Source organism: Moschus berezovskii, chromosome 11, assembly GCF_049115385.1.
Source record: "Moschus berezovskii isolate FMDL1 chromosome 11, NW_MosBer_1.0, whole genome shotgun sequence".
NCBI classification, from domain to species: domain Eukaryota; kingdom Metazoa; phylum Chordata; class Mammalia; order Artiodactyla; family Moschidae; genus Moschus; species Moschus berezovskii.
The window spans coordinates 6,222,730-6,242,173 of record NC_142470.1 but is presented as its reverse complement, the minus strand read 5'-3'; the positions used below and the strand labels follow the sequence as shown (position 1 = coordinate 6,242,173).

Below are 19,444 nucleotides of genomic sequence, written 5' to 3'. Positions count from 1 at the left end.
CTCACCTCGATAATGACCATCATCACCATCGCCACCACCATCACCACCCTCACCTCGATAATGACCATCATCACCATCACCACCCTCATTACCGTCACCATCATTTTCACTGCTGCGCCAGGCCGGACGCTAAGCACTGTCTTGGTATCATCTACTGATCCCTCCTAGTCATACTACAAGGTGCAGTTACTGATAAATTGTCCCCATTCTACACACGAGCAAGCCTAGGCCTTCTCACCTTCCCAAGGCCCGGCTCTATCCCCTATCCTTCTCCTCCTTGCCATCCCAGCCCTCCTACCTGACCTCTGCAGGGCCAGGCTGTGCCAAGGGCTCTGTTGGCACCTAGGGAGCTGGAGCCTATGGGCTGGAGGCAGGATGTGCTCTGACAGTCAGGTCTGCCTTTTCCTGCCCTTCAGGTGTGGTCCCCGAAGACCAGGCCCTGTATGTCTGCGAAGCTCAGAATGTCTTTGGGAAGGTCCAGGCGGAGGCCCACCTCCTCGTGACTGGACATGGTTGGCTGGTGGATCTGGAGAGGAGGGGTTTGGTGGGGACACTGGGCCCCCCAGGGGGGCCCCCATGGCTGCCCGTCTTTTGGGACAGGAGTATCCACAGCCAGGTTCTCCTAGAGGAGCATCTGGACCCCTACTTTCTGGGTAGTGTGCCCCAAGAAGTGCGCCCTTTGACCCTTTGGGATCCCCAATCCTGATGCCTCTCTGGGTTCCCTGGGGAGGAAACAGAGGGGAGTGAGGGCCTTGGTTCCCACAGGAAGCCAGTGTACTGACACCGTCTCCTCTCCCTGCAGCCCCCCCACAGATCGCCAGCAGCGCCTCCACCGTCCGGGTGCTGGAGAGGCAGCCGGTGTCCCTGCCCTGTGTCATCCTGGCTGGGAGACCCCGCCCCGAGAGGCGCTGGCTCAAGGCCGGCATGCCTGTGAGTGCTGGGCCCCTCTGGGTGCCGCGGGTAGTGTTGTGGGGAGGAAGGAGCTGTCACGTCCACACCTTGGCTTCTGCTTTGCGGTTCCCCTGTTTTGGAGTGTCTTCTCCCTTCCCTGCCTCTTTCCAGAACTTTCTCTGATAATGCACTAATAGCATCCTTCACTCTCTCGAGTCCTTGACCGGAGGAGCTTGTGCTTCACTTGTGCTGCGACTGGGGAGCAGCAGTTTAGTGGGGACACAGACACAAGGCATTTGGCCATCGCCCCCGTTCTGATGGTTCCAGGACAGAGACGAGATCTGTGCAGCTGAGCATTTGCCCAGCCGCCTGGCACGCTGCTGGGCACACAGAGGCTGCTTTACCCATTCCCACTGATTTGCTTTTCTTTATTGTTGCTGTTGTCTAGTCACTAAGTCGTGTCCGACTCTTTGCAACCCTATGGACTGTAGCCCGCCAGGCTCCTCTGTCCATGGGCTTCTCCAGGCAAGAACACTGGAGTCGGTTGCCATTTCCTCCTCCAGGGGATCTTCCTTTCTCAGGGACTGAACCTGAGTCTCCTGCACAGACAGGCGGATTCTTCACCGCTGAGCCACCTGGGTCCCTCTACTTCCCTTCTCTGTTCACTCCGCCTTTCCCTCCATTCTCTGGTCTGGCCTCAGACATCTGAGGTGCTTGTGCCCAGGAAGTTATAAAAAAGGTGCCCTCACCCCAGAAGACACCCCAGAAGATGCTGGACACCCAGGGGAGGTAGCAACTGTGTGGCCAGACTGCTGCCCTGGTCCCATCCCCGCTGTCCCAGCCCCTAACGCCAGAGAACAGACAGTGTCCAACTCGCGGAGCGGGCAGACTTTGTGGAGGCTGATCACGTGGGTGACCCCTCTGCAGGATCACCAGGAGGAGGACCTCCCTGGGCACACAGGCTGGGGCAGGGAGGAGCGTTCCCCAGTAGAATCCGATGGGCATGAGGGGAAGGGGTGGCCCTGGGCCTCATCCACGCCAGGACAGGGAGTGACCGGAGATGCAGAGCCTGTTTTAGCTCAGCGGGGACACTGGGTGGGCCTGCACCTGGCCAGATGCCAGGGACAAAGAGCAGAAGCCCCCTCAAGCTCACTCAGCCCCAAGGGGTCCCAAGACAGCCTGGGAGCCTCTCCCAGAGCCCGAGAGCAGAATTGCAGCCAGGCTTGAGGGATGGAGACAAGGAAGCCCAGAGTGGGCTCACCTGGCGGAATGGTCCTCACCAAGGATGGACTGGCCGGGCACCTCTGCAGAGGGGGCCTCAGGCCCCATTCTGGACCAGCTTCCCCGGCCCCACCCCGGTCCTGATGGGGACACACCTGGCAAGCCAGCAGGAGCCGCTCTCTCTGGGACCACAGCTGATGAGGCCGCACCTCCGCTCCACTCTGCGTGGCTTGGTTCTCTCCCTGAGGACGGGCTGTCTCTCCTCCCTGTGGCCTTGGTGTGGACGGGCCTTGGAGCTCCAGTGCTGACTCAGTGAAGGCTCTGGCCCCAAGCCCACCCTCCCGGGAGGGGCTCCTCTCAGCACCCTTGGGTCAGGTCTCCTGCCCTGGACCAGTAGACCTTGGACAAGCAGGGTCAAGGGTATGCCAGGGGTTAGACCCACCTGGCCCCGAGGGTCTGTGGGGGCTCATGACTATCTGGGAAGGGGTGGGAGTGTCACCCCCAGGCTCCCCACCCTCTGCAAACCCCTGGCCTCTCTACCCAGGCTGTTCCCTGCTGGGCTGGTGGGCAGTGAGGTTTCTGGAGTTCTCTAAGCGGCTTTGAGTGGGGCCCTTGGTCCAAGCTGATTCTTCTTCGCCCCTACCAGCTCCCACCAGGCAGCCGGCATTCCGTCCGGGCAGACGGCAGCCTCCACCTTGACCAGGCGTTGTTGGAGGACGCCGGCAGGTACAGCTGTGTGGTCAGCAACACGGCGGGCTCTCAGCATAGGGACGTGCAGCTGGTTGTCCAGGGTGAGTCCTGGGCTGGTGGCGGGGGGCAGGACGGGATGGGTGAGGGTGCCCAAGGGGAACTTGATCTTGAACACCTTTGTTTAAAGAGATTGCTGGCACACATAGTACATATTCACTGTAGGAAATTTGAAGACTGGACCAAAAAACTGCCCCCCAAACCAAAAAACTCCAAAATAAAACCAACCTTCCATAATACCAGTGACTAAGAAGCACTGGAATAATCTTACATTTGTTGTGAATCTTTCACACTTTATACACACATGAGCTTCACATGTGTGCATATACACAATACACACTGTATATATATATTTATACACATTTATATATTATAAATGTACATATACATTCTAAATATTCTTTATATATGTTGTATATAAGTTATTTTGCATGATATATATTCTATATATAAATTATGTATAAATTCTTCATATACACATACATAGAAATATTTAGAAACCAACTGGAGTAATATTACTGGCTTACAACCCGAGTGTTCCTTGTGACGATATATGGCGTGTTTTCTGCTAATAAGACTCAGAAGCATTGGTTTTGGACTGCGTGTCCCCTGTTTGGATGAACCAGGTGTATCTAACCTGCCCCCCAACCCTGTCCCGTGTCTTACCTGCGTGAACCCCTGGGGATAAACGTCCTGATGCCCCACCCCTGCCCATGTGATTAGGTCTTTCCCTAGCATACACTACTGATGTGGAATTGAGTTTTGACTCATGGAGACTGCACAATTTTTAGGGCTTTTCGTGTATTTGCCCATTTAATTGCCCATCCACAGTGTGGGAGGGTCCCTGCTTCCCTTCACCACCCAACCAGGTTCTTTTTAACATAAAACGAGAAGTTTAAGGCCAGTCAGTTCTGTTTTGTCACTCACCGCGTACATCAATGTCCTCTTTTTGTTTGCTTGTTTCACTTGTTTTATTAAACCCCTGAGGGATGAGTGGGAAGAACTCATCGTTCCCCATTCTGTAGCACAAAACCGAAGCCCAGAAGGAGGCTGGGTCTAGAACCCAACTGTCCTGTCTCTTTATACTTCCAATGAAATACGGTGGCCAAAGGTGGGGTATGTGTCACGTCCAGACCTCTAAGAGGGTCTGTGCATGTTAGTTTTCCTAACCACTCCAAGTGGATGGTTTAAGAGCCGCCACGCTCCGAAGTTAAGGAAGCTGAGGCTCCAAGACGGAAGTAACTCAGCAAATCATACCATCAGCGAGGGCTGCCTCTGCAGAAAGCCTCCCCCTCAATTCCTGCCCTGCACACAGCTCCCTCTGTGGGAGTAGCGATCAAGCTCTGCTCTCCTGGCTCATTTCACTTCCATTCAGCAAATTCTGATTGACTCGCTGGCTTTGGCCACCTGGGAGAATCCAGAAGGGCATTCCCCCGGAGGAACTTAGTGTTACCCTCAGAGCCCTTGGCCTCTGGCCTTCCCTCCTGGGTCTGATTTCTCCATGCCCGGTTCCCTTCCCCTGCTCCTCCTGCAGACACCCCGCCCCCCCGCCCCCACCCTGCCCCGTTTTAATGCCTGAAAATCTGGATGGTTCCCAGGATGGATTCTGCACTTGTTTTCAAGTTCACTGTGTCCTGTGAACATTCTTTTCTGCCACTTCTCATCTGTCCATCCCCAGAGAGTGAGCAGGGAATTGAGGTTAATTTAGCTTTTTTTTTTTTTTTTGCTGATCAAGGAGTACGGATACCAAAAGATTAAGTGATTTATCCAAAGTCCCACAGTGAAGAAATGGCACAGCTGGTTCCTAGACACAGGCTGCCCTCTGTCTGGGACACGAATTTACAGCAGTGGCGGCTGTATTCTCCTGCTAAAATGTTATTTTAAAAAATCGTGATAAAATATACATGATATAAAGCATACCATTTTACCCATTTTAAAGTGTGCAGTTTAGGGGCATAAATTAAGTCACATAAGCGGCATTCGCAGTGTTGCATCACCAAGCTCATTTGCCAGCACGCATGCTCGTGCGCACTGTCGTTTCAGCCGTGTCCGACTCTTTGTCACCTGATGGATCGTAGCCCACCAGGCTCCTCTGTCCATGGGATTCTCCAGGCAAGAATACTGGAGTGGGTTGCCATGCGCTCCTCCAGGGCATCTTCCTGACCCAGGATCGAATCTGTGTCTCTTATGTCTCCTGCATCGGCAGGAGGGTTCTTTACCACTAGCACCATCTGGGAAGACCCTTGCCCAGAATGCAGCAAACCAGAACACTGAGATGCTGAGGTTTACTGCAGAGAAAGGGTGTGTTCACAAGGCAGTCAAGTGAGGAGACAGGAGAATAAGTCTCAGATTGGCCTCCCCAAAGGCCAGAGGCTTAGGATATTTATTGAAGAAGTAGGGTGGTTTTCAGTTCAGTTCAGTTCAGTTCAGTCGCTCAGTCATGTCCAGCTCTTTGCGACCCCATGAATCGCAGCACGCCAGGCCTCCCTGTCCATCACCAGTTCCCGGAGTTCACCCAAACTCATGTCCATCGAGTCGGTGATGCCATCCAGCCATCTCATCCTCTGTCATCCCCTTCTCCTCCTGCCCCCAATCCCTCCCAGCATCAGGGTCTTTTCCAGTGAGTCAGCTCTTCGCATGAGGTGGCCAAAGGCATGGGAAATGCTGACTGCAGGTGGGGAAGGTCAAGGTCACCAGTGTTCTGTGCAGGTGTACCTGGGTGACTTGCTTCTTCATGAGATGCATGTCCAAAAATGGAGACGCCTAGCGTGATCTGCGGGTGGGGCTTTTGGCCCTCTGATGTCAAAAAGTCACTTATCAGACCCCTGTGTAGACACAGTTTTAGGGTCAGTGGTCCCAATCAGTCTAAGCTGGCTTGTACTCTAACTAAACACAGCTGACTTCCAGTTGTTTTCCTGGAAAACAGCTCAGACAAACATCTAATTGTTTAGGCTACACAAAGCTTGGAGGATATGCAATTTGCAATGAAACAATTAAGCGAGCTTGCTCAGTAAAGGCAGGCTCAAGCAGAAGGGTGTGCAGAAAGCTGTAAGATAAGCTCAAGAATTTCTGTTAGTTGCCGGTATTGTTAACCCCATGGGGCTCAGTTTGGGGATGGGTTTTTAACTCCATGGGACACAGTTTCACAGCCATCACCACCATCCTTCTCCAGAACTTTTTCAACGTCCCAAGTTGAAACTGTACCCACCAACTCTGCATTTCCCCTCCCCCAGCCCCTGGCCACCACCGTTCTGCTTCCTGCCTCTATGAATTTGCCTGTTCATAGTGGAATCTTACAGTATTTGTCCTTCCATGTCTGGCTTATTTCACTTTGCATAATATTGTCAAGGTTCATCCATGTTGTACTATGTATCAGATGTTTGTTCCTTTTTTAGGGCTGAATAATATTCCATATGTACACATCACATTCTGTTTATCCATCACCCTCCGATGGCTACTTGGATTGTTTCCATCTTTTGGCTATTGTGAACAATGCTGCTGTGAACTCTGGTTTATGAAATTGGTTTGTTTTTAAAAGTGCCACCTAGAATCCAGCCCACTGCCACCCACCATATCACCAATGAAGGCGTTCCAGCCTCTCTCCCCTGTGTAGCCTCAGGAGTTCCCACCCCCACCATCACCTGGACCAAGGTAGGTGAAGCCTGTTACCATAAAGGTAACCAGAGAGGTAGGCCCAGTGGTCATGGGGAGAGGAGCAGTGCAAGTTGCCTTGGGAGGTGGGCTCTGCTGATGTCACCTGTGACTCTGTTGCAGGAGACCAATGCCCTGGCCTCTGGGGATCCCCACTATAACGTGAGCAAGGACGGCACCCTGGTCATCCCTCGGCCCTCTGTCCAGGACGCAGGGACCTATGTCTGCACGGCCACCAATGCAGTGGGCTTCTCCAGCCAGGAGATGCGGCTTTCTGTCAACAGTGAGTGATGGCCACCCCTGTCCTGGGAGAGGGGCTGGGCAGGTGTGGAGTCAGGGGCATGCACAATCTGACCTCCCCTGCATCTTCCTGGCCCCCTGTCAGCAGCCCTGCCTCTAATTTCTTCCTGTCTGAAAATCAACGCTGTCCTCCCTCTGAGGACTGTCCCCAGCAGTGTGGCCATGCTCTGAGTGGTTCCAGCTCAGTAACTGGATGGGGAGGAGGAGAGACCTTCATATTAACAACCTGGGGGAGACACACGGCCCCACACTGGACTCCCAACCCTCCGCAGCCCCCTTGCCCACCTTTCTCCACAACTCTTTGACTCTTAGTGCCCAGAACCTCTGGCCATCTCTCAGTTTCTTGAATGATCCGTCCTGCCTCAGGGCCTTTGCGTGCACAGTTCCTTCTGTTGACATGCCCTTCCCTCACTTCTGGTCCATTGGCTTCTCCCATCAGTCGGATCTCAGTGCTCTCTGATCCCTCAGGCTGAACTCTCTGGAATGTCCCGTTCATAGTGCCCATCACAACTGCCATTAAATAATTAATTGGGTATTGAACTGTTTGGAACCAGGGTTCTCCTTGGGCCCTAAGCACGGAGGGAGACTGTGCATCAGTTGATGGTTAATCCCATTTATTCCTGAGGATAAATGGGATGATCCAGGCCAAGAAGGGAGAGAAAGAAGGGAGGAAAGGACCTGCCAGAATGTCCCTGGGGAAGGGGAGCAGGATGGAGAGAAGCTAGAGGAACACAGATGTTGGGGCAGGAGACGCTGGGGTCAGCACAGCGAGATGAGTTTCCAGAAGGAGGGTGGGGTGGACAGGCGGAGGGGTGGCTGGGGGAAACCGTCGGATCTGAGTCCAACCCGAAACCTATGCTCTCCTGATACAGCAGGACCCGTCCTCCTCTGCACCTCCGGGGTGGCCGTGCCACCTCAGCTTCCTAGGGGAGCCACATTGGTCCTCTGCGCGCCGCATCCCATGGCTTCCCACCCTGCTCACACTCCCCGCGTGCTTTCACCAACAGCCAAGCCCAGGATCCTCGTGAATGGGTTACACGAAGCAGACAAGCCTCTGAGGGTCACAGCCAATGCTGGTGATGAGGTGACCCTTGACTGTGAGGCCCAGGGCTCTCCACCCCCACTGGTCACCTGGACCAAGGACTCCCGCCCCATGCTGCCCATCAACGACAGGTAACCCCAACTGCATGGCCTCAGGTCTGGGGATGGACAGAGCTTGATGGTTGGGGAAACTGACCTCAAGGTGTCCAGTGACCCAACTGGTGTGTGCAACCCTGTGAACGTCCCCGGGGGGGATAGGCAACTGATTCCACAGGCAGTGCTTTTCACCCATTGGTCCCTAAGGGAGCACGGATGCCCTTCAGAGGGGCGAGGCCTCTAAAGTAACATGCACATGGCCCTTCCCACATAGCCGAGGGTGCTGCCTGTAGGATCGCCTCCTATCTGCTCAGCAGCCCTTGCTACCCGAGTGGAATGAGGCTCAGCCAGGTGGGGTGAGCTGCTCGTGGTCACTCAGCTAGCAAAGGTGGAACGCCGCGGGTGGGACCGCCTTCCTGGGCGAGACACGCGCTCTCCATCCTTGTCTGCTCCTCTGACCTGGTGTCTGGCAGTCAGGCTTTCAGGGGTCCTGGGAGTTGGGGGTAGAGGAAGGCGGCTGTCCTTCAAAGCCGGGTCCAACCCCCTACCCTCAGACAGGGAGGCAGGGCAGGGTGGTTCCCGACAAGGAGGCCTCGGAACTCCTGGAGCCCCTGCCTCTCGTGGGGTGGGGTGGGGTGAGGGGGCAGCTCCAGCTGGTGATGTCAGTTCTGGCGAGGTCTCTGAGACGTTCCAGATGGAGGAGGTCTCGGAGCAGCCTGCGGTGCAGCCTCCACCAACCCCCAACACCCACACACCGGGCTCTGCCTCTCCGAACATCTGTTTGGTGACCCTCCCAGTCCTGGAAGCCTGCACACCTGAATGCTGCTGGGGTCCGGGACCGGGCCAGTTCTGTGCCACCCCCACCCGCATGCCCTCTGGGGTAGTCTGGCGGCTCCATGTCATGGGTGGGAGTGGGGGCCGGAGGAACCTGCCTCTCTCCCCAGAAAGCCCGGTCCTAGCTCCTTGGCTGGACAGCTGCCGGCGGGTGCTTGTTTATTTCTGGCTTGTTACTGAAATGGAGAATCGCAATTCCCATTTGTTCACCCCTCCTTGTTGTGATACGTTAATAGATCAACCGGGAGCCATAAATCTGTGAAAGCTGCTTTTGCAATCCTAGAGTTTTGTTCTGTTCTTTCTCCCTTGCCCCCTCCACTTCTTGCTGGCTTATGGCTTTCTCTTGAGATTTATGAGATTCCGGGAGTTCACCTACAGGAAGAGGCAAAATATGCCTGGGGGCGGGGGCGTTGGGGCTGGGGTGAAGGGCGAAGACTCTGACAATAAATCAGACCTGCCTGTGAATGCTGACTGGTTATGCATTAGCAGTGTGGCCTCAGGTGGCCCCTGGCTCCTCTTGGCCGGTTTCTCCATCTGTAAGGTGGACACGGTTTAAATCCTGCTTTCAAGATACAGTGATGAATGTGCAGTGTTTGGTGCATTGTGAACGGTGGAAAATCACCCCCTTTGATATCATTTTCCTGCTGCTGCTGGAAACTAAAGCATCATTTCCAGCTTTTAAAAATTATCATCATCATATCTATTATCCCATTTAATTCTCACCAACTTTTTTCAATAGGAAAGCTTTATTGAGATATAATTCACATGCTTTCCAATTGTATGTTTTTTTTAGTAAGTTCTGAGTTGTGTAACCATCATCACAATTAATTTTAGAACATTTCCAGCGCCCTCCTCCATGAAAATATCCCCACACTGGTTGGCAGCCACTTCTCATCCTTTCCCCACCCCAGCCCAGCCCTTGGCAACCACTCGTCTGCTTTCTGCCTTTGGGTTGACCTGCTCTGGACAGTTCACATAAATGTAATCATGAACAATGTGACTTTTTGCGTCTGGCTCCTTTCACTGAGAACCATGCTTCTGAGGCTCCTGCGTGTTGTGGCAGGTGTCAGGACGCCGTTCTTTCTTGCGACTGAACAGTGCTCTGCTGTGGCGGTGGGCCACCTTCTGTCGACGCGTCCGCTAGCTGGTGGACGCCGGGCCTGTGTCCTCTTGCTGCAATTGTGAATAATAACTTCACGGACTCTGATTGCGTCTTAGCTTCATTCGTGGGGTCTGTGTCCCTGTGCTTCTTTGGGCCTCCCTGTGGCATCTGACAACTTCCCTGAACAGAACAGAGCTCAGCTTTGTTACCAGACACACAGTTCCCTTGGTCCCATGGCCATTCAGCCAGAAAATGAAGATTTGAAAAACCCGTGAGGCAAGCATGGGCTTCCTGGTAGCTCCGCTGGTAAAGAATCCGCCTGCAATGCGGGAGACTGGGTTTGATCCCTGGGTTGGGAAGACCCCCTAGAGGAGGGCACAGCAACCCCCTCCAGTACTGAGGCCTGGAGAATCCCCATGGACAGAGGAGCCTGGTCAGCCATGTGCTCGAAAAGAGTCAGACACGACTGAGTGACTAGGCACACACAGGGGGAAATGTCTGGAGGAGGGATAGCTAGGGAGTTTGGGGTGGGCGTGGACCCACTGCTGCATTTATCGTGGGTAACAAACAAGGAGCTACTGTATAGCACAGAAAATTCTGCTCAATGTTACCAGACAGCCTGGCTGGGAGGGGAGTTTGGGGGAGAATGGATACATGTATACCTATGGCTGAGTCCCTTTGCTGTCCACCTGAAACTATCACAGCATTGTTAATCGGCTATACCCCACTATAAAATAAAAAGTTAAAAAAAACCCCAAAAACCTGTAGGACGCACACACGAAGCAGTGATGATTTTGGGGAGTGGGTGGGCTTGCTGTCCTCTGCTCTTCCCCACTTCCTCCTCCATCTTTTCCATCTCCCAGAGACACGCTGCCGCTCCCGTCCCACCAAGGCTCAGCTTCAAAGCTGGCATTCTGGTTGCTTCAGAACTTATTCTGATGAGTCGTGGGTGACCATCTGCCTCCAGAGCCTGAGAGAACCTGAGATCCTTCTGCCTGGCAGAGCCACGCCCCTCTTTTGCAGTTGCCCCTTCCTCTGTCCTCTGCTGATAGAGGGTAGGGGGAGGCCTGAACTGCTAGGGTTGCCCACGGCCTCTCTTTCCTGATGCTGTGCCGACCCTGGCCAAGGGGCTGTGGTCAGGGTCACCAGCAGACCTCCAGCGCTGGTGCTCCATGGTGACTCTGGTGCAATCAGAGTTGAGTTCCACAGTGTGGCTGAGCCTCTGAGGCCTCCTCATCTGGGGGAGAGGTTGCCCTCTTCTGCTGGCCATCCTGGAGGCGGGTGGGGTGGGCAGGGTCATGCGCAGTGCACTGAGGGAGGAAACAGAGGCCATGGGGGGTGGGGAACTAGAATCCTGACTTTTCCCTCTCCGGGGCAGGGCCCTAACACACACACACACACACACACGTGCGTGTGCGGAGACACACACAGACTTGCACAGACACCTACAGACATGAATACACATGGCCATGCACACTGACATAGAGACACTCAGTTCAGTTCGGTTGCTCAGTCGTGTCCGACCTTTGCCGCCCCGTGGACTGCAGCATGCCAGGCCTCCCTGTCCATCACCAACTCCCGGAGTTCACTCAAACTCATGTCCATCGAGTCGGTGATGCCATCCAGCCATCTCATTCTCTGTCGTCCCCTTCTCCTCCTGCCCTCAATCTTTCCCAGCATCAGGGTCTTTTCCAACAAGTCAACTTTTCATCAAGTGGCCAATGTATTAGAGCTTCAGCTTCATCATCAGTCCTTCCAATGAATACCTAGGACTGATCTCCTTTAGAATGGACTGGTTGGATCTCCTTGCACTCCAAGGGACTCGCAAGAGTCTTCATCAGCACCACGGTTCAAAAGCACCAATTCTTTGGTGCCCAGCTTTCTTTATGGTCCAACTCTCACATCCACACGTGACTACTAGAAAAAACATAGCTTTGACAAAGCAGACCTTTGTTGGCAAATTAATGTCTCTGCTTTTTAATATGCTGTCTAGGTTTGTCATAGCTTTTCTTCCAAGGAGCAAACATCTTTTAATTTCATGGCTGCAGTCACCATCTGCAATGATTCTGGAGCCCAGGAAAATAAAGTCTGTCACTGTTTCCATTGTTTCCCCATCTATTTGCCATGAAGTGATGGGACCAGATGCCATGATCTTCGTTTTCTGAATGTTGAGTTTTAAGCCAGGTTTTTCACTCTCTTTTTTCATCGAGAGACTCTTCAGTTCCTCTTTCTTTCTGCCATAAGGGTGGTGTCATCTGCGTGTCTGCGTATCTGAGGTTATTGATATTTCTCCCGGCAATCTTGACTCCAGCTGTGACATAGACACAGACGCATTTATGGACAGGCATACAGACACACCAGAGAGGCAGGCATGAGAACACGTGGATACACACAAATCAGGCTTCTGGGCTAAGGCCAAGCAGGCCACTGCTTTCTCTGGAGATTCTAGAGAATATTCTGAACTCAGGAGACTTGACCTTCTGAGTCAGAAAGTCCTAATGGAAAGAAAACATAATAGAAACCTGAATCCCCCTGAAACTCTAAACCACCCACCTGCGTCCACGACCCCTTCTAACGTATTCGTATAGATGCTTTAGAGAATTAAACTGAGTGCATCTCCTCTCTGGCCCTCATCATTGATTTTCCCACATTTTCCCACATTTACCCATTTCCTAGATTCATCCTGATCCATGTCACTGCTTTTCATTTAAAGGGCAAAATAACATTCCGGGCATTCAGCTCTCACGGTTGCTAAGCTCTTCCTCTGTTTGAGGCAGATGCACTGTTGCCAGTTTTTTGTGATAATAAATGGGGCTCTTGGAACATCTTTGCACAAATGCTTCTCTTTATCTCCTGGATCGTTTCCTTGGGGTAGAGCCCCAAAAACCAAGGATTGAGTCCAAGGCTCGGAATGGTCGCCGGGTGCCTCTTACCCTGTGGGACTGCTGTTTGGGAAAAAAAACCACTGGAGTTGTGAATTCAAAATTGAAGTCTACAGGATTTATTGAGTGTCTTTGTGCCCAGGACTGTCTAGGACAGAGAAGACGGGTCCAGGCTGTGTGTGATGTCAGGTGCAAAAGACTTTGAGTACCCTCCCAGCTGTGCCCCCAGCCCCCTGAGTGAACTTGATCAAGACCCTTCCCTCTCTCTGGGCCTCAGTCTTCCCATCTGAGAAATGAGTTGAACAGGCGATAGTGGCTGGAGAGCGCCTAGTGGCTCTGGTCCCTTGACTCAGCCGGGGGATGCTGGGGCGAGGCGGTGTTGCTAGGCAACAATGTTTGTTTGTGGTTCTGATGCGTAGCTGGGACAGCTGCAAGTGCTCCTGGCTCGGGCTCTGGCTCCCGGGGGCAACCAGCCAGGATCCACACAGGGCCAAGCCCTCGGGGCGGGGTGCGGGGAGGGAACAGTGAAAGAATGGAGCATCCAGGGATGCTGCAGGGCGGTGGGACACTCACTCCCCATCCTGGCTCAGAGAAGGGGAGGGGGCTGCAAATGGGTTCTGACGATCCAAGAGAAAAGCTGCTCCCCATTGCAAGCCACTGGCATGGCAGGGACCGCCCAGGGGCTCCCCGTGGGGGTCTTTACCTTGCTGGACCTTCATAACTCATGCTGATTCCTAGCCTTGTGTCTGGGTGGCCGTGCACAACACGACTTCATCCCTCTGGGTCTCAGTTTTCTCTGTGAAAGGGGTGATGACAGGATCAACCCTGCCTTGGGGTGATCTGCCTGCCTTGCAGGTTTGGACTTGGGGAGTTTCAAGTGTACGTGGAAGCACTTAGCTCCACAGTGGTGCATAGGAAGCGCCTGAGTGTTGACAGCCGTCACCTATTAGCCATCTCAGGGTTTATGTTTCACGGGCTCGGGGGATGCGCATTCACCCCTGTGCTCACATATTTTGCTTGGCCCTTCGGTTGGTGTCAGGCCCCTCTTCCTGAATTGCTCCAGCTTGGGGATTCCGTTTGGAACTTCCTTACAAGGGTCTATGATATGCCTGAAGGTCAGAGCGGCCGCTGTGGATGGCTGAAGGTGCTCTTCAGGCTGAATGGTGCTGTGGGGGAGGGGGGCAGTCCTTGCCCCCAGGCTCAGACCCCGCCTTGGCCCTGCAGATGCGTGGCCAGCATGAGGTGACATGCGGTGGGCATCTGTTGAGCACTGCCCGGCTCTGCTGTGCGCTGTGGGTGAGGCTCAGCCTCTGGCCGGCTCAGTTCTGTGGCAGGTGCTGTTCATTCATTTGACAGCCTCCTTCCGGAAGGCTCTGATCGCAGAGGAGGTTGGACGGACCGCTTAGAAACGAGGGCAGCAGGATGGACCCAGCAAGAGGGAATGGGCCAACCACCCAGACTCCCAGCAACCTGAGGACAGGGGGCATTCACTCCGCCCCGCGGTGGCTGGCCCGCCTTGAACCCAGTGACTCTTTGTCAGATGAGTGAACCAGTGGATGAACGAACAATTGGCAGAACTCGGTTCCATAGAATTCAGAGCAGGGGAAGTGTAACTAACCTGCCCGGTCTCATCAGGGAAGGCTTCCCGGAGGAGCTGGAGGCTGCACTGTCCTGAAGGGGATCTGGGGGGCAGGAGAGCAGTGCCGAGACGGGACGGGGTGTGGGAAACACTGTGAGCAAAGGGGTGTGTGTGTGTGTGTGTGTGTGTGTGTGTGGACAGGGACAGCTGGGATTTGCCATCAAATATTTACCAAGCTCCTGTTATGGGCCAGCGCCTGTGCTCAGGGCCGGGGACATGGCAGGAACCTGGGCACACCTGGCCCCTCCCCCCACAGAGCCATCAGAGAGTGACAGGCGGCTGCGGGTGTGATAAATGCCATCGTGGCTCCAAGAGCCTTTGTGTGAGAGCAGGGGTCCACCTCGGGCAGCAGAGGCAGCTGCCTGGAGAGGAGACCCCTAGCTGGGTTGCACCAAAGGTGTGGCCTGGGATTTGCACTTTCTACCCAATGCCCTCTGGCAGGTACGTCCCCCTTGGAGCTCTCAGGGCCCGGGGGCACCGGGCAGGGTAGGTGGGTCTCCCCACCACCGTCCCCCTCCGTCTGCGTGGCTGTGTGAACCTCACAGCTGGCAGCGAAGGCTCGAGCCCAGAGCATGTCATAAACAGGAAATTCCCCTCGAACCTCTCCGTGTTTTCATCTGGGCAGCACTTGGAGCCATCTGGCTTCTCTCGCCGCGATGGGAGTCTGCTGCTGATTACACCACATGCACCCGGCACACGGCTGCCCTCTCCCCACTTCTTCCCACCTGGCCCCTGCCCGTGCCCATCCCTGTGCCCAGAGGTTGTAGCACTCAAACCTCAGGGAGCCTTGGGAACATGGAGAGAGCATGCAAGGGGCATGGGGTTTGCAGAAGGGCTGCCCTGGAAGCCCCAGACCTCCAGGTCCTGTCTGATCCATCCCAGGCCCCACACCTTTGTCCTAAGTTTGGTCTGAGTGGGGTCTGCTCTGTTCCAGGTCTGGGCTAGGTTCTGGGGATACAAAGGCAAATAAGGCGGACAGAAATGTGTTTTCTTAAGGGCCCACGGTTGACGGGTGATCACAGGCCAGTGTGGGGAAAGCTGCGATGGAGGGGTCTCTAGAGGTCTCAGCCTGACCATCTATAAGATGGAGTCTCCCTTCTCTCCATCCCCTCCTCTGTGATATAGCGAGCAGCCTTCCCTTTCTAGGAAATGACCTGGGACTCATCATGAGAAAGACAAGAGGCCTCTTTTATTGTTGAGAATTGTTTCCACTTTTGGAAGTTTCTTTCATTATTGTTTTTTTTTTTTTTTCCCCAGAAGCTCCCACTTCCTATCCTTTTAAGGGCTTGATGAGGGAAGGCGCAAGAGGTCCTTTAGTCTCTAAAGTTCTTAGAAGGACTAGAAGGCAACCTCTCAGATGAAAGGAGTCCAGAGCTGCCTTTTCAAATATGAAGAAGTTGGGGCTCAGAGACGTTGTTTGGAGCAGGATGGGACCTTGGATCCAGAACTCTGGTGCTCAGCCTAGACATCTTTCCACGGGCCCAGGGGCTCCTGCTTGGCTAGTCGAGGTTCGAAGTGAAGTCCCCGAGGGAGCCATGTCACCGCCCCAAGTGTGATTAAGTGTGTATGTTTCAGCTTCACACTGATTTGGCTCGTCCTGTTGGACGTTGACATTATTTAACCTAAAAAGATAAAACACGACCACGGTGGGTGAGAAAAGCCAAGCCAGGGGAGCGGAGCCACACAGGGGAGACGTTTACTTGTCACTGGGACAAACAGACATCTGTGTGGTGTTTTTGCTCCTTTTTCTTCCACTTTGGAGGACTAAGGGATCTGCTGATGGGGGCTGGCAGCGAGCACGTGGACTCACTGGGGGTGGGATTTTTCTAACAGCGGGGTCGTGTATGGAGCACTCACTATGCCCCAGGGACCACGGACTCTGTGTGCATCGTGTCACTTCATACGCACCAGATCCTGGGACCCCAGGTGAGGACACTGAGACTCGGGGAGAGGGAGTCCTTGGCCCAGAGGTCGTGGGTGGGGGGCGATGGCACTTGCTGTCAAAGCCCGGCTCCCGTCGGCTCCTCCGGGTCACTTCTGGGGGGCCGGGGCACTTCTCTGTGTCCTGGGGCAATGCTCCCGAGGCGTGGACCCCAGAGGGTCTTGGTACAACCCTGATTCCAGCCTCCGCCCCCCAGATCTGGCTGGGGCCTGGGAATGTGTATGTTTTGCATGTGGCTGGAAAATTCTGATAAGAAGCCCCGCCCTGCAGCAGGGAGCAATGGCCTCTGTGAGAGCTGATGGTGTGTGAGCCTAGGTATGGCCCCGGAGGCTGGCTCCTAGGCATGGGGGACACATATGTCAGTGTGCAGAGAGCTCTGGTGGTGAAAGAAAGAACAAAGGAAGGAAAGAACGGCTGGAAGACAGGAAAAAATCTAGATGTTGAAATATACACCAAAAGGAAACTAATTAACCAAGTGTGGTAAATTCACACAGAGGACTACTATGCAGCCGTGAAAAGTGAATGAATTACACCCACATACGTATACACTTTGCCGTTTATGTGAGTTTTAAACAATGCAGAATTATGTTGCATGTTGTAATGGATACACTGTCATCACCATGGTAACAGCTGACCTTCATTGAGTGTGTCTCTGTTCTCGGGTCTGGAAGATCCCCTGGAGAAGGGAATGACTACCCACTCCAGTATTCTTGCTGGGAAATTCCAAGAACAAAGGAACCTGGTGGGCTGCAGTCCGTGGGGTTGCAAAGAGTGGGACACGACTGAGCGACTAGCACACATTCACACTGTTCTAGGCACTGTGTTGTGAATTAGGCCTTTCAGTTCTCTGGACATCCCTATGAGGAAGAAGCACCACTGCTGTCTTATTTCCCCCTGCCCTGCAAAGGAGACAACCAAAGCACAGAAAGGTTGAGTGACTTAACAAACATCACACAGCAGGCATGTGGCAGAACAGGGTCGGAGCCAGCTGGCCCCAGCCCAGTGCCTGGGTTCTAGAGACCCCCAGCTGGTGTATCACTCACAGCTGTCCTCAGAGAACTTGCCCCAAGTGCCCACTGGATGCTCAGGGCAAACTAGAGGAGGGGGTTACTAGGCAGGGGGATTATAACCAAACTTTACAGATGGGGAGACAGAGGACCCGCAGGGCAAAGCTAGTGGCCCGAGATTGCACAGAGAGTGAATTGCCAACAATATTGACCTGGTGGATAAGTGTATGCCCGGTACTTTGCTTGCAGCTGCTTAGTAAATGGGGGATGCTGCCATCCCTGTTTTGCATAGAAGGAATCTGAGACTTCGCTGAGAGGGGAGTGGGGACTGGGATTGGAGCCCAGCTGGACCCTGATGAGCACAGGTTGGGGAGGGACTGGCCCTTGGGGGTCCCCCACCCCTATGCTGGCTGCTTGCGCTCAGGGCCGGCCGGGGCCAGAGGCCGCAGCTGCCCTCCCAGTTCTATCGGGGCAGGGGCTTCTCGGAGCCAGCACATATGGGCCAGTGATATCATGTCTGGGGGCTCCCCTGGGGTCCAGTCCAGCTGCGGGAGCCTGGCTGAGGGTCCCAGATCTCTGTGGGATGGGGGCCAGGTGACTTCAGCAGGTGGGCTGGAGTGGGGAGGTCAGTGATGAGGGGCCCTCACAGCTTCCTCCCGAGAGCCCAGCACAGCGCTGGACAGCTGGACACCAAAAAGCACAGGGTTCGGAGTCTGGGTGAACCTGACCCTTAGACGCAGACAGCCTCTGGCCTGCAGCTTCTCCCTGGAAGCCATGGGTCCTCCAAGTGAGGCCTCCTCCCCGCCTCTCAGGGCAGGGTTGAGGGATAGTCGGTGTGTGCATTAGAAGAGGGCGAGTTACTGGCGACCAGGTGCTGAGCCCACGTGGAATCCGTTCACCAGCCCCAGCCACAGCATTCCTTAATGTACCCATTTTACAGATGAGGAAACAGAGGCCCCAGGAGGTGAAGACACTTGCTTTACCCAGCCCAGAATTGGAGTTCAAAGTCAAACCCAGCCAGTGGACTCCTAGCCTAATGCTTTTCGTCTCCTGCACCAGTTGGAGTGGACCTGGCCTTGGCCTGGTGGTTCAGGGAACTGGAAGCAGGGCAGGGCAGCAGTGAAGGGTGGGTGGTGGATATGCCTCAGTCCTGGCCAGCTTCCTGGAGGAGGCCACTGGCTGGGTCATGAGGCCTTTCCAGCAGATGTGGGGTTGGTTGGGGTCTCACCAGTGTCCCTCATTTCCTCAGGCATCACCTCCTTCCGCCGGGCTCCCTGCGTCTGGCTCAGGCCCAGGTCAGTGACAGCGGCCTCTACAAATGCACAGCCAGTAACCCTGCCGGGTCCGCTACTCAGTACTACGTCCTCAGGGTGCAAGGTAGGGCCCTGGCTGGCAGCCCCCGTCACCACGTGGCCCCTGCCCCCATCTTTCTCGGGCCTTTTGGTTTCTCCCCATCCCCGTGCCAGGCTCTGTCACCTTTTCATGGCCCTCCAGTGTGCGCTCCATCTACCTTATTTCCTGTCTTTCCAAGTCTTGTCTCTCCTCCTCCCCACCCCTGTTCCTCCCCTCTCCTGAACCCCTTGGTTGAGCTCAGACAGGCTGTTCAGAGCTCCCCCTGAGAACCGAGGGTGGGACCCCAAGGCGGCAGGGACTTAGGGGCTGGGAGGGCGACCCACAGAGGGGATTCTGGGTCCCAGCCCAGGTGGGGGCCCAGGAGTGGGCGTTCACCCTGGGGGGGTCCAGGTCCCATTCACAGAAGCCACCCAGTGGAGTCACTCCACCAAAGAGGCGGGGAGCCTGTCGCCTCTGAGAGCCCCAGTGAGTCATCTGAGCCCCGGGTCCACCAACCACAGCCCTCAGCCACTCCTCGCCTACACGCCGTTCTCATTTGGCCCACAAGTGAAGAATGATGTCTGCATTTTCTAATGATTGGGGGAGAAAAGGCAAATAATGTGACATATGAAAATTATATGAAACTCAGTTCTTCAGTGTCCGTTAATACAAGGTTTACTGGAGCGCCTCCACACACATTTGGTTACGTAGTGTCTGTGGCTGCCTTCACACTGAAATGGCAAAGTTAGCAGCTGAGAC

At 54.5% G+C, this 19,444-nt stretch overlaps 1 protein-coding gene across 4 annotated transcripts in view; it reads left to right on the top strand.

Moving 5' to 3' along the window:
- HMCN2 (hemicentin 2) overlaps positions 1-19,444 on the top strand; it is a 173,898-nt gene that overhangs the window by 62,678 nt on the left and 91,776 nt on the right. For all 4 annotated transcript variants that reach the window (XM_055399540.2, XM_055399542.2, XM_055399541.2 and 1 more), the window contains exons 17-23: positions 417-512; positions 803-930; positions 2,759-2,903; positions 6,398-6,510; positions 6,634-6,793; positions 7,818-7,983; positions 18,603-18,730. In XM_055399540.2, the coding sequence (XP_055255515.2) occupies positions 417-512; positions 803-930; positions 2,759-2,903; positions 6,398-6,510; positions 6,634-6,793; positions 7,818-7,983; positions 18,603-18,730 (936 nt within the window). The remainder of the gene's footprint in view (positions 1-416; positions 513-802; positions 931-2,758; positions 2,904-6,397; positions 6,511-6,633; positions 6,794-7,817; positions 7,984-18,602; positions 18,731-19,444) is intronic.